The following is a 14,037-nucleotide window of genomic DNA, read 5'->3' on the forward strand; positions in this document are numbered from 1 at the left end:
GCTCACAAAGATGACAGGTGGGAATAAACAGAGTCAATGCAAATCAGCTTTTATAGTGGGTAATTTTCATCCACCTTTTTCTCTAAAAGCCTGCAAACGCGTTGCTTTTTTCAAAATTCTCACACACACACACACACAAACACACCTTTTAATGCACACACAGTTTGCACATGCACGCAACTTTGGGGAGACAAAGTCCATCTGCAATTCCCGAGGACTTCTGCTGAAATGTCAGTGCCAGTGTGTTGAAAGGATCAGATAGCTTTTTGATGTTGCGCATGCAGTCAGGCAGAAGAGGAAGAGAGACAGGGCTGATAGGCATCAGGTGTAATTTTGGTAACTGCTTTGGCAGCTGATGACTCACCATTCAGAAAACGCAGACAGAGCACCAACCTAAAGAGAGATTGGCTGGAGTCAGATGAGCTGCCTGACACACACACACAAACCCAAAACATCCCCTGACCTTTGTGCATGAAGATCATTGGAGCTGATCTGCACCTTCAACTACTCAGCAGCGAAACAGCGGAAAGGCCTAAAGGTAGATGTCAGATGCTGTTATAGTCCAGTGACACAATAATAATTTGTTGCAGCCATATGATGCGGACAGCAGTATCAGCCACCCTGACAAGAGCTGAATATGTAAGGTTTTACTTTGGTGCTGATTCATAAGCCAGAAAATAATTGTCACTAACTAACTTTAACTATGTTACCAGCTAACTTTACATGTATTATAAAACACCTAACATGCACACACACACAGAGGAAGCATTAGGAAGTATGCAGTAGTATGCACATGCAGAATCTAGACATGACAGTCACATGACGTCTGCATTAAGGCCATAGAGTGATGGGGTTGGGTGGGGTGTGGGGGTATGGAATGGATGGGTGGGGATGTTTTTCAAAGAGCTGGGAGAGACGCGAATAAAATAAAGTATTTGGCACAGTGTTAATTTTGGCCTTTTTAGCAATAATGCACACAGTCTGCTTTTTATGCATAATTTATAGTTTTAAAAGGCCTGAACGGTGAGCAGAATTTAGCAGTAAATCAGAGTCCTTCAGTGGGTCAGTGCTGTCACTGTTGGTATATCCACAAGCTCTTAGCCAGCACTTTACCTTATGGCCAGACAAATCAGACTTGGAACTACTTGAACCATTGCCAAAGCAGTAAAATATAGGCCACAAATGTTGTCCCTGTCATGACCCTACTGGCACGTCTCCTGGCACTGTGATTCTCTGGACTGTCTCCTGTCAAGATTTATTTGATCTTTATTGCACCTCTCACAGTTTATATACTGTAGCTTAAGATAAAGCAGCAGCAGCAATAGCAGCAGCGGGCCTCACATTTGCTGTGCTCAGTAGAGCTCGATCTGTTTGTACCCGTGTAAATATTTACATCTCTAAATTGAAACTGGTTGCAGTATTTGTGTAGAGAATACTGAATATTCGCACCCAGATGCCGGCTGCTTTAACTGTTGTATAGCTAAATTAAATGCAGATGTAAAGGATGAAAATTGAATAATATATGTCTAAAGATGCTGCTCCATACAATCCTATTAAAGTTGCTAAAGCTTACCCTGGATTCCTCTCACTTCCATGTTTTTGGTTCCACAGAGAATGAAAGATCATTTTGCAGCTGCTATTTTTGCAATGATTAATTATATATGAAATACTTGTGCGCATCACATGATGAAAGTTGCAGTTTGGAGTATAATTGCTTTACAGTTCATGTGTGGGGGCTTAAAATCAAACTTATTCCAGCAAAACAGCAAAACTCCCACTTCTGAAACAACAGTGGTGTTTCCCTAACCCGACATCACTGTGATCTGATGGAGAAAAAAAGACTTCCAGGGCAGCTAGATAAAGATGCCTGATGTGGGTATAACATTTACTTTGGCACTATTTTTCAACCCTTGTTGGCGAGCACAGCGGTAAGATGTTTCTTGTAATTGGTCACCAAGTTTGCACACATCTCAGGAGGGATTTTAGCCCACTTCTCTTTACTCTAAACCCTTTGACAACTCAAAGCTTCAGATCCCTCCACAGATTTTCTATAGGACTGAGGTCTGGAGACAGACTCCATGACTTTAATGTGCTTCTTCTTTGGCCATTCTTTTCTTGACTTGGCGGTATGTTTTGGGTCATTGTCATGCTGGAAGATCCATCCACAATCCTTCTGTTCTGTCTGAAAGATGGAGGTTTAAAGATTTCCTGTACCCTGTGCCACAAAGAATAATGTTTCCACCTCTGTCCTTTAGGTCATACTCAACTTTTCTCTTCCTCCAAACACAGCGGGCCACATCGCTGCCAAAGAAAATAATTTTAATTTCATCTGTCCACAGCACTTTTCTCCCGTCCCTTCTGTGGATCATTTACATGTTCAGTGGCGAACTTAAGACGAGCCGATACATGGATGTCCTTGACACGGGGGACCTTCTGGGCACCGCAAGATTTCAACCCCTTACAGCAGGGGCGGGGAACTCCAGGCCTCGAGGGCCGGTGTCCTGCAGGTTTTAGATCTGTTCTTGATCCAACGCAGCTGATTCAAATGGCTAAATGACCTCCTCAATTGCTGTGTCCCATTTCAGGGTCTGCACGCTTGAAGTACGCATTTTAAGTGCGGTTACGTCACCGCCACGCGACGACGGCTGTCCCAATTCGAAGTGTACTTGAAATGCATACTCCAAATGCGCCGTCGATTTCCCCAAATATCAAGCGTGGTCCGGTGCACGCTTCGTGGTCCCATATATCCCACAATTCATAGCGCGGCGGTGGGTGTGGATAATTTTGCCGCAAAATACGGCAGAAGGGAGCGGCCAAGAGTGAACTGTCAAAAGTAAGTACTGAATATGATGTCACTTATTCATGTGCGAATGTTTAATAATGAAGAACATTAAAACATTGCTGTTGGCCACATGTCGGCAAAGTTATGTGACACTAGTGATGTTTGTACTTTCAGCATTAACTTGGTTTTAAAGCCTCTACTTCTAAATATACATATAGTCGACCTTAATCTTACAGAGAATCTGATGATTTTATGGATAATTAAAGTCAGTCATATATCCACAAACACAACAAGCTGAAAGTCAGTGATATAGATTATATATATATATATATATATATATATATATGTCATAATAATCTGACAATACTATAATATTGGCCATATTATATTTACATTACCATAGTGAGATGACTTTAGTCTCATGAACAACATTAACTAATTATTATTTACTAGCTAATCTTAAAATGACTGTTCAGTACAGAAATGAAGCCCTTGAATCATGTTTTACAGTCCTGTGGTCTCAGCCTCAGATACTCAACTAATCAAAGTGATGTCATGACAAAAATGATTGACCAACAAAACAATTTTCTCCTTCATTTCTGTCAAACAAAGCTGTTTCGCAAACGTGTCTCGCGGTTAGTATCATGGTTGCTAGGCAACCTGAACAGCGCGACAAAGCATATACCGTCCCATTTCACAAGCCTCTCACTTCCGCACTTCTCGTACTTATAGTACGCACCGTACGTAGTACGCGTACTTCAAGCGTGCAGACCCTGAAATGGGACACAGCCAATGTGTCATGAAGTTCTCCAGAGGCCTGGTAATGAACTAATCATTTGATTCAGGTGTGTTGACCCAGGGTGAGATCTAAAACCTGCCCTTGAGGCCTGGAGTTCCCCACCCCTGCCTTACAGTGTAGTGTGTTACCAATGGTGTTCTCGGTGACTGTGGTCTCAACTGTTTTCTCTGAAGAAACAAGTTCCTCTTGTGTAGTTCTGACCTGATCCACATGGAGCACCAGACAACAGGCAGCTGATGGCCATTTTATATATCGGGAATCCTCGTGTAGTCCATTCCAGCCTCGTGCAGGTACAATCCCGGATGTCCTTTGGCAGCTCTTTAGTCTTGCCATGGTGGTGGACAGATTAGTATGGACAAATCTGATTCTGTGGACGTGTGCTTTATACACATAAGATGTTGAGATCATGATTATCTGTAATTGATTGATTGATTGACAGCCAATCTGTGGGAGCCAGAGTTCTGACTGGGCTGTAGAGGAACAAATATTAATTTCACCACATGTAAATCAATTCATAACTTTTATGTAATATGTTTTTTTTTCTATGTTTTTGGCTGTTATTCAGTCTGTCTCCATTAAAAGAAAACAACCATAAAAAATTAGAGATGGTTCATTTCTTTGTAAGTGAGGAAACTTCAGCAGGAGATCAAATAATTATTTCCCCCACTCTATGTGGAGCGTGTGGAAAGATATTACTTGAGAAAAAGGGGCAGCTTTTAAGTTGCATTCTTACACAAAACACAATTACAAAACGGACTTCCAGCTGCGTTTTGCTAAATGACCAAATAGGATGCTGGGCTGGTGTAACTGGCTTTTTACTCTTGTGTCATAATAGGGCAGGCATTCAGCAGCTTGGATTTAGGTGGTAGCTGACCTCAGTGCTCTTAATGGCAGCTCCTTCTCAGCACAAGACTGCAGTACAATACTTACCTGTAATGCAGCAGCAGTTTGGATCTTTAATTTTTTTTGTTGTTTTTTTTTTGGAGGTGGGGTGGGGGTGGAGTTTCTCTACCTCCTGAGAACACAAATTTCTTTTTGTGTTCTCCACCTCCTGAATTGGTACACTGTGCAAATACAGTATTTGGTTTGAATATGCACACCGCTCCTGGATTACAGGTTAGAATTGTGCTTTTCTTATTTGCCTTCTCAGGGAACAAGAGTGTGCAAGCGAGAACAGCGACATACAAAGTGTCAAGGTGACAAGTGGACCCAGTTACTAAGCACGAATCACAGATGGATTTATGAGAAGCTGCTTCCAAACGTTTCTGTGCATTATTGTAAAGATAATTCAACACGAGCGAACGCTCACGTCTCGTGTTTGCTGTTTTTGCTGCATGTTCTGTATTTTAAATAGCCGCATTCTTGCTTTATGTTCTACAAGCTCTGACTCTTGCCTTTCATTGTAACCCCATTGATCTAGCTGAAAGCCTAACAAATCCAAAAACCCCTGCTGCTGCTCTCTTATACTGAGTATTTTTAGTCTTAATCTCACCAACAGGCAAACAGCCACCCCTAAGTGGACTGAATTTCACAGCTCTTGAAGCCATGCAAAACTGTAAATTCATAGCATTGCTTTTTATTGCAAAAAAAGAACAAAAAGAAAACAAAAAAAAATAGGGTTGTCACATTGTTTGCCTTGCACTTGTTTCCCTCTTTGCACTCCATAAAATAGCCTCTGGAGCGTTTTTGTGTCCGTAGGCTCGTGCTGTACACCCCCCATGAGACGTTAGCACCTGCTGTCAGTATATCAGTAAGGGTGCGATAGAGACAAGGCTGGGGACACAAGCGAAAAAGATATTCATACATTAACAGATGAAAGCTTCTGTTGCTCTTCACCTCCTCACACTCTGACAGGTCTGCTTTTATCTGCCAAAGCTCAAGGCGAGGACGGAGCTGCTTTATGGCGCTTTGCACTTCAAAACAACCTGGTTGGTCTTCCAAGGAGGGCCCCGCTTCCCTGCAGCAGCCACCCATCAGCACCTCGCATCCTCTTCTCACGCAGATGCTTACACGCGCTCCACCATTCCACCAAACATCCCTATTTTTCCTTAATTTTTGCCCTCCTCCCCCTAGAGTTAGCCTTTGTTACTCTATGCATAATTCTTTTGCGGATGGGTGCTTTTTCTCTTCCCTCCCGGTGAAAGAGCGCTCCCTTTCTTCTCTTTGACTTTACTGTGTCCAGACAGGGAGTCCCCAGAGCTTTCTTTATTTTTCACACTTGCCCAGATATATACCGTATTTCCCGGACTACAAAGCGCACCTGAATATTAGCTGCACAAGCTAAAATCAGGGGAAAATCCTGTTTTGTACATACATTAGCCGCACCTGACTAAAAGCCGCAGGTGTTTCAATGTTGACTTATCATATGTAAGAGAATATGCACAAAGGGAATTGTCAGGAAAGAGATGGCTGTTTGGAGACACACCCCTTTCATTAATATTTTGAAAAACAAGTTAGGGGTACATATTTGCATAACTCTTTAGGTATATGTACAAGTAGCGGTAATTACAAGTACGAAACATATACTGTGCTTCATAAATGAGTAACAAATGTAGTACATAACAATAACCTACAGCACACCAGAAAAATAGATTCGGCCTACCTTTTAGGCTCAGGCGCAGTGACACGGCTTTAACAAGAAGAAAAGTCATTCACCACCATCTTCCTGCGCACTAAAACCACCAAAGTCCTCTTCTCCAGTGTCGGATACGAACAGGCTCAGGATGGCTACGTCATCCACTCTCAGCTTTCCTTCGTTGTCACTTTCAAAACCAAACAAATCCTCGTTGTCAGTGTCAGAGTCGAACACCCTCAGAAGGGCCGTGGCGGTGTCCTCCTCTCCATCATGCAGCAGTCCAGCCCTTCGAAATCCGTTGGTGATCATGGATGTTTTCACACTTTTCCACGCTGTCAGATTCCACCGGTGGAGTTGAGCATAACTTGCTTTTCGCAAGTTTATCGCCGCTCATCATCCACGCCTCCCGCTGAACGCGTAGCGCTACTTTGAAGTTTGTTTTCCGCGCTACTTGTACGGCACTATGTTGCCTGGCAGATGGACATGTGACCAACATACCACTCTTGAACCCCGATACTGTGTGTCTGATCACATGCCCTTCCGCCAGGCAACGTAGTGCCGTACAACAGCGGAACTAACAAAACAAATCGTCTTACGATATGACAAAAATCATGGACAATCCATAGAAAAGCCGCAGGGTTCAAAGCTTGTACAAAAAGTAGCGGCTTATAGCCCGACAATTACGGTACTGTGTTTTCAGGGAGAATTCAGGGTTTTTTTTTGTATTCCTCTGACATGATTGTGCATTAGAGAGCGTGGATGAATAAGGCTTTGTGAGGTTTGTGCGTGCATGTAAATGAGTAGGTTTTTTAAAAAGAATGTTTAGTCAACAGGGCTTGGCATGTCTGGGTTTGCTCACGGTTGTGGAGAAGGCTTGGATGGCCGTGTTGCTCCTGTGGTGGTGCTCTACCTCTCCAGGGGCTACTGGGAGAAAATGAGGATAGACAGAAAGCAAGAGGGGGAATCGTAATTAAAATTTTCAGTCTTGTTAAGTTGGTGACAGCTTGCAATCGATGGCAAGAATCTGCCTCCAATACTAACGAACTAAAAGATCATTGGAGTTTTAGGTGGGCTGGGACCAGTAGAGGGAAAATAATTAAGATATTTATGGCCTCAATTAATCAGTTCACTGAGAAACTTGCTGCAGGAATAAAGTACAGTTGGAAACTCTGAGAATGTACCTCAACTATATATTTTCTAAAACTCTAATTAGGAAGTCAGAGCTCCCTGAAGCAGCGAGCAGTATGACCTTATCATCCTTATTTACTCCTGAAATCCTAGTAGAGGCTATGGTTGAGATCCCGGTCCTGATCCATGCTGGTTTCACAAGGATGAAAACAGCAGTTTCGCCATATTACATTATAAAACTCTAATGAGGAAATATGAGCTCCCTTGTGATTCAAACTGCAGCACCCAATTATCCTTACTTACAGCTGCACAGGCTGATACACCCAGGTTAATGGCATAACAGAAGCTCTCCCCAAGGTGCTCAGCACAATGCGAAAGGCTGTGACATAGATCAATACATTATATCAGTGCGTCGACTCGGTTCTGGGGGAATTCTCTCCTTTTGAAAATGCTGTGAAAAGATAAAAGAATCGAAGAATGAAAGTGGCGCTTCAAAGGAAAACGTCACATTGACAGAACCTCCCACGCGAAAATGTTTTAAATTTGTGCTCAGCTGGCGAGCGCCATGTTGATATTCTGCCCCACATCCCGCCACCTGCCCCGGGCTTGTTAACAAGGTGCCCGTGGCAATGATTGCCTGGCCATCAAACTCCCAGCTGATAAGTTCCTCCGGGAGAAGCGGAGCTCTGTCATTGAATTCACCCCTGATCACCTCCTCATGCTGTACATTTGAGATAACGCTCGGCCATACCCGGCCTCGCATCCTTGGTAACGAGCGCTTTATACATGAATTATTCTGTAAAAATCTCCCCAGCATTTTGCAGCTACTTTGTGTAAGTGCGGGATGTATATTATTCGCTGCATTTGATAATTTGTTGACAGGATTTATATGCACAATTACGGTGTTGTAGCCTGTCATCAACATGGTATCCGGCGAGACACCTGTCACTTCCAATGCTGCGAGGCCCAAGAAGGAGACTGGCTGAATGATTGAAGCCTGAGTGCAGTGAGGGTGAGGGACACAGTGACAGCACTGTGATTGACACAAATGAGAGAGAGGAGGAGATGATGGAAGGGAGCGAGGAGAGGACGCGATACTAAAACAATAGCAGGTTAAGAGAGTGGATAGAGGGAGATTTACAGATAGATAGGCCGTAGAAGAGACAGGTGGTGAGTGGGAGAGGTGGGAAAAAAGCAGAGGACTGGGTGGGTGGTTGGTGGGGGGGGAGGGTGCTCTCTACAGTTCATCAAAAAGGTTTACTTAGAGAAAGAGAGTGCAGGGAGACAGGAAGCTGAGAGGAAGATGAGAGAGGAAAAGGGTGAAAACTATTCCAGGAGGAACATCCCAACTTCAGTCATGCCCCAGTGAATGTGCTGACAGGGTCTGTCTGTGCCACAGCGGAGCAAGTGTCATACACGCAGACACACCACACCACACTGCACAGGGCAAGAGGAAACTGCCACTGCTTAATCCACAACACACAGCATACACAGCATGTGTAAACTTTAAATGCAGTTTTGTAGCATTTGCTGGATTAGCCCACAAGACAACATCACTGAAAAGGACACGCTTTCCACAGTCTATTCTGGCGATCGTGGCTCAAGAGTTGGGTGTTCGTCTTGTAATCAAAAGGTTGCCGGTTCGAGCCCCGGCTCCGACAGTCTCGGTCGTTGTGTCCTTGGGCAAGACACTTCACCCGTTGCCTACTGGTGGTAGTCAGAGGGCCCGGTGGCGCCAGTGTCCGGCAGCCTCGACTCTGTCAGTGCGCCCCAGGGTGGCTGTGGCTACACTGTAGCTTGCCATCACCAGTGTGTGAATTTGTGGATGATTGTGTATAGTGTAAAGCGCTTTGGGGTCCTTAGCTATACAAATACAGACCAGACCATTTACTGAGATTACCATTCATGATTTAAAATTGTTGTAGTTTGTCTTCCATGATCCCGAAGAAAGAAAATGACCTCGAGGATGATGTTAAGAACTTGGGATCAAGTGTTTGAAAGATGTGAGAATTTTACCAAGAAGCTGTGAAATGTGGCCGTGATGTCCACGTGGGGTGTCCCCATAGACTCACATGTTTAAACGTCCATTTTTTAATGCAGTCTTGGTCTTTATAGCCCTGTCTTTAATGTCCGAGTCGGACCTATTGGCGCCGTTTATGCCTTTTTGTCTGTTATTGTTAATGTATAATTGATCCAGTTATAAAGTGATAGAAGTTTTAGCTCCAATTATTGGTTAGAGAAAGTCGAATATTTAGAAGTGTTTTAATAATTTGTTTGTGTTTGTGTGAATCAAATATGGATCCAGCTTGCTAATCTTCCTAACATTGGCTAATAACTAATACCCCCCCCCCCCACACACACACACACAAAACAAAACAAAACAAAAAAACAATCAAACAATAATAATGCTAAAGTGACACAACTGTGTCAATCTTTTATATACAGTCTATGGGATTTATCAAAGATGCCTATTGAATTGACACGACTGAATTGCTGTGTCAGAGCAGCATACCAGCAACTAAAATGTTGCATCACTCCCCGCTGCTTTGGCTTTGACCGTTGTTCTATCTCACGCGATTTCTCCAGCATCTTGAAAGTGTTTTAGCGAATCACTGGCATTTGGAGTTGAATTACACTGTACACATGCTCGTCTGCCTCTGCACGCGTAGTAGCAATAAAAAGGTTTTTTATGTTAATGCAATCTGGGAAATAGTCACATTATTGACTTGTCAGATGCGTAGGCTGATGTTACTGAAACACTACTGAAGGGCTCCTGCTCTTATCTTTAAACAAGCACACTGATTGATATCTGACATTTTGATTTGGCGTAGGATTTCCATTTGAGGCTTGAGTGCTTGAGAGACATGCTGAGATTCAGATGTTTACCAACCTTTTAGATCGCTCGGGGCCCGACATGCAACAAAGTGCATCCACGTCTACGGCTTGCATCTGAATTTAAATGTTAACTGACTGCTCAAAAGATAGTATCAATCGGGGTAATTAATCACATATTAATATGACATGAAGCTAACTTCATGTCATAGCTGGTCTCCTTCCACTGCAATCTGAAATCCTTGACAGTTGTTCTCATTAATAAATGCTCAGAGCAATAAGAGTTACTCTATCACCTTTCCATATACAATACCACGGTGATAGCTTTATCCCTGTCTGTCTTGCATAAAAACATTTCAGTGATTATGAAGCTATAAATTGAATTGCGTTCTTGCCCTAAAAAAGGCCTTTGTGAAATTGTGATTGCTGCACTGTTAAAAGGTCTGTCCTGCCTGTCAGTGACTTCTTCTACCTGTCTGTGCCTCTCCACTTTTAATTAACGCAGTGCAATGATTAAAGCTTTAACTTAATTATCTTTATCTTTTCTCTCAGGGTGTTCAACCCTCGGCGGGAAACTGAATGAGACACTTGACGAGAGGAGTGGAGGGGAAAAAAGCAGCGGAGAGAAACTTGGTGAGATAGAGGGAGATATCAGGCAGCTGGAAAAAACAGAACAAAAAGGAGAGGAGGAGTGACTGACACCTGCCCTCCAGCTCGGTGTGAAGGGCATATAATGGGAGAGTGAGAGGAAGGGCATGAGGAGAGGGAAAGGAGAGGAGAAAATGAAGACAAGCGGAAAACAAGGCCTGCCTCAAAGCAAACCTGTCTCCAATTAGGACATCTCACCACAAGACAAGATGATTACGAGAAATTTTCTCTTCTTGGTGTCCTTGTGTCTGTGGGAGGGGCTTACGAGAGGTGCCTCAGCCAGTAAAATTTTACGGAGGAGAGGAGTGGGCGGATCGCACGTGGTGAAGCTGGGGGAGAGCCGTTCTATGGACGTGGATTCGAATACAATGCCTGTGGTTACTCTTCGAAACCTGATTAGCCACGAGCAGGCGAGCGACGCCGGATCTTTTTCTTACTCCAAGATGTTGCAGAATCATCCTGCCCCATCTGTAGCTAACAAGGAGAGACAAACTTTCAAGCCCAAGCGCGAGGTTGACTCTGTGGCCCCGCGCACATTGGCCGCTAGCAAGGAGTTTACCCAGGATGGGAAGAAAGTCAAAAACAACACCAAGAATGCTGACTCTTCCAAAACAGGGAGGTCAGAGAAAACATTCACAGTTCATCATAAGCCAGATCTTCACTCTAATAAAACCAAGTTTAAATCTGGCTCCAGGTCCAGAGGCAGGCCTGATTTCAGCGTCCATACTACAGGCGTGCCGGGGAAAGGTTTCAGCATAGACTCGAGCCGAAAGCTGAACCTCACTGGCAGTTACGGGGTGCTGAAGCTGCTCTCAAAAGACAACCTTGTTAGGATTGTCAATTCCCAAATGCAGAGCGTTCCCAGCCTGAGCTTTCCGAGCAAGGGCAGCCGGAGCAGGAAGCGAGATTTGATTGACGTTAATCACGGACAGCTAGAGCCTCAGAAAGTGCCGAGACAAGATATAGCTGTCACTCAGTCTCATGTGGGATATGATAATCAGACTGCATTTCCTTATTCAAGCCCAGTCGCTACTACAGATTTTAATCGGGACCGGGGCTCTGACACTCGTATTAATCCGCTAAGTGAAGTCAAGCCAGCTTTAAGTAAAGGGCAGGACAACTTGGGAAAACAGGGTTCAGATAGCGGCGATAGCAAGAGCAAACACTTTGCTCGTTTCCTGTCAACACCTCGCAGCGAGGTCAGTTTGAGCCCTGAGAAGGAAGTAATGATTAGCCAAACAGAACGGCCATTCACATCGACAAAACATCTCCCGCTGTACGTTCCCTCCGAAACAAATGAGTCTCCTCCGTCTGTGCTGACAATGCAACCCCTGGGAGTGAGACCGGGGAACAGAGCAGCAGAGTCCCGTGGAGACCCATTAACAGAGTCAGCTCACACTGCTCAAACAGATCTCAGCACAGCTCAGTACTCCGCAGATGAAGACAACAAACTTGTCAACAGCAGTCACGTCCTGAGGCTCCACCCTGCTCACGAATGGAGCCGCGTCGGGGAAGACGCCAAGATGCACGGCGCGGATCCCAAAAACGCAAAGGGCCTCGTATTTGAAGAAGCAGAGTCAGAGGTGGAAGAGGAGGAGCGCGATCGCATGGAGGTGAAGGGGTCACGGTCTCGCAGCAGGAGGAGCTGGATCTGGAACCAGTTCTTTGTGATCGAAGAATACGCCGGGCCGGAACCTGTGCTCATCGGCCGGGTAAGGAAAAAACTTCATTCATCATTTACAAGGGCTGTGAACTGTTTTATGAATGTTTTATGGATATTTAAGACACTGTTACAAGTCTCTTACATGGCTTATTTAACCCAAGGTCCTCGTTTCAGTTACACATCTCGTACAAGAGATCATTAGCATACTTTAGCCCCATAGTCACGCTCCAAGTTTTTTTTTTTTTGTGCATCGTTATAATCTCGCAATTGGAATTGATTTACTTTCCTCCAATATGGTACCTTCCAGGTAGCTGTAAAAACCCCAATGAATCTATGAAGTACCGAGGCGCAACAAAAGCCGCCGATCCCGTGAGCCCAGGGGGCTCGTCATGATCACAACCAATCTACAATGGGCCAATGGGAATTGACATATCCAGGAGAATTAATAGCTTTACTTTTTCCTTCCACCATTGATCCTACCCGGAAGGCAGAGAGCAAGACAGTAGTCCGAGTGTTCCCTCATTTCCCTGTAGGTCAGCCCTGTCAGCTATCCTCGCTCTTGGTCTCAGGCCTGCAAGATCCTCCTAATGCTATTTCATTCAGACTGATTTATACTTGCTTTGACAGGATTTATTACCGCATTCGCCCTCAGCGCAACACATGCGGGGCCATAGTCCTATTGCTCAGGTCTGCAATTTATTTAGATCACTGACTGACCGTGTCTTGCCCAGTACACACACACACACACACACACACACACACACACACACACACACACACACACACCTCCCCTCTCCCTTTTTTTAAAGAGTGAGCAGACGAGCGTGGAAGAGGTCACGTCGAGTGGACAGAAGGTGTCTCGGAGCCCTGCACTGTAATGGCTGCGCTCTCAGTCCTCAGCATGCGCCAACTGTCTCAGTACCCAGCTGCGGTAGATGAGCTAATTTATAAGCCTGTGTGGCCAGTTTGCTGAGCAAATGAATAGTAATGATCCCCGTGTGACTGCTGCAGGCTGCGAGAAACCGGTGTGCGTGTTTGTGTGTGTGAGCGCTTCAAGTTCAGAGCTTCAGCTCAGCGGGAGGTGCGTTGGACTGAAAGGACCCAAATCACGTCGGATCTTTAGGTTTTAATATCCAGGTGCAGGCAGATGGGCAGGACCTCGCGGGCTTTGTGCCCAAGCCTCCCTGATGTTTAGCTAATATTTAATGTGGCTCTTTTTGCTTTGTGCTGTGACTGATGAAGGTCTGAGTGGAATACTGGGAAGCACTGGAGAAGATGTAAGAGCCAACGGTCCAGCTTACAGATGGCACTGCGTGTAAAGCCATTAGTGCCAATCTGCTGTGTCAAGCAGGTATTTATGCCAGCACATTGTATGGCACTCAAGGAGGGAACAACGCCAGGCCACACACACACACACACATGCCCATATGATAGTGCTGACACTTGGAGTACACCCAGAACACTATTGTGACTGTGTATTTGTGTGTGTATTTGTGTGTGTGTGTGTGTGTACTGGGTTAGAGATGCGTATGATTAGTTCCCTACTGTATGAGACAAGTGGCGGCACACATGTATAATGCTCTTATAGATCTTAATACGCTTATGAATTT

General features: G+C 44.6%; 1 protein-coding gene across 2 annotated transcripts in view; it reads left to right on the forward strand.

Moving 5' to 3' along the window:
- The window catches only part of cdh24b (cadherin 24, type 2b), a 170,563-nt gene that overhangs the window by 47,491 nt on the left and 109,035 nt on the right, over positions 1-14,037 (forward strand). The window contains exon 2 of one of the 2 annotated variants that reach the window (XM_087832633.1): positions 10,669-12,476. In XM_087832633.1, coding sequence (XP_087688759.1) covers positions 10,974-12,476 — 1,503 coding nt within the window. In that variant the 5' untranslated portion in view covers positions 10,669-10,973. Of the gene's footprint in view, positions 1-8,583; positions 12,477-14,037 lie in introns of those variants that run through there. The other variant, XM_035912940.2, reaches the window with a different exon arrangement.

The sequence above is a fragment of the Neolamprologus brichardi genome, chromosome 18 (assembly GCF_056152115.1).
Source record: "Neolamprologus brichardi isolate AB-2024 chromosome 18, ASM5615211v1, whole genome shotgun sequence".
Lineage (NCBI taxonomy): Eukaryota > Metazoa > Chordata > Actinopteri > Cichliformes > Cichlidae > Neolamprologus > Neolamprologus brichardi.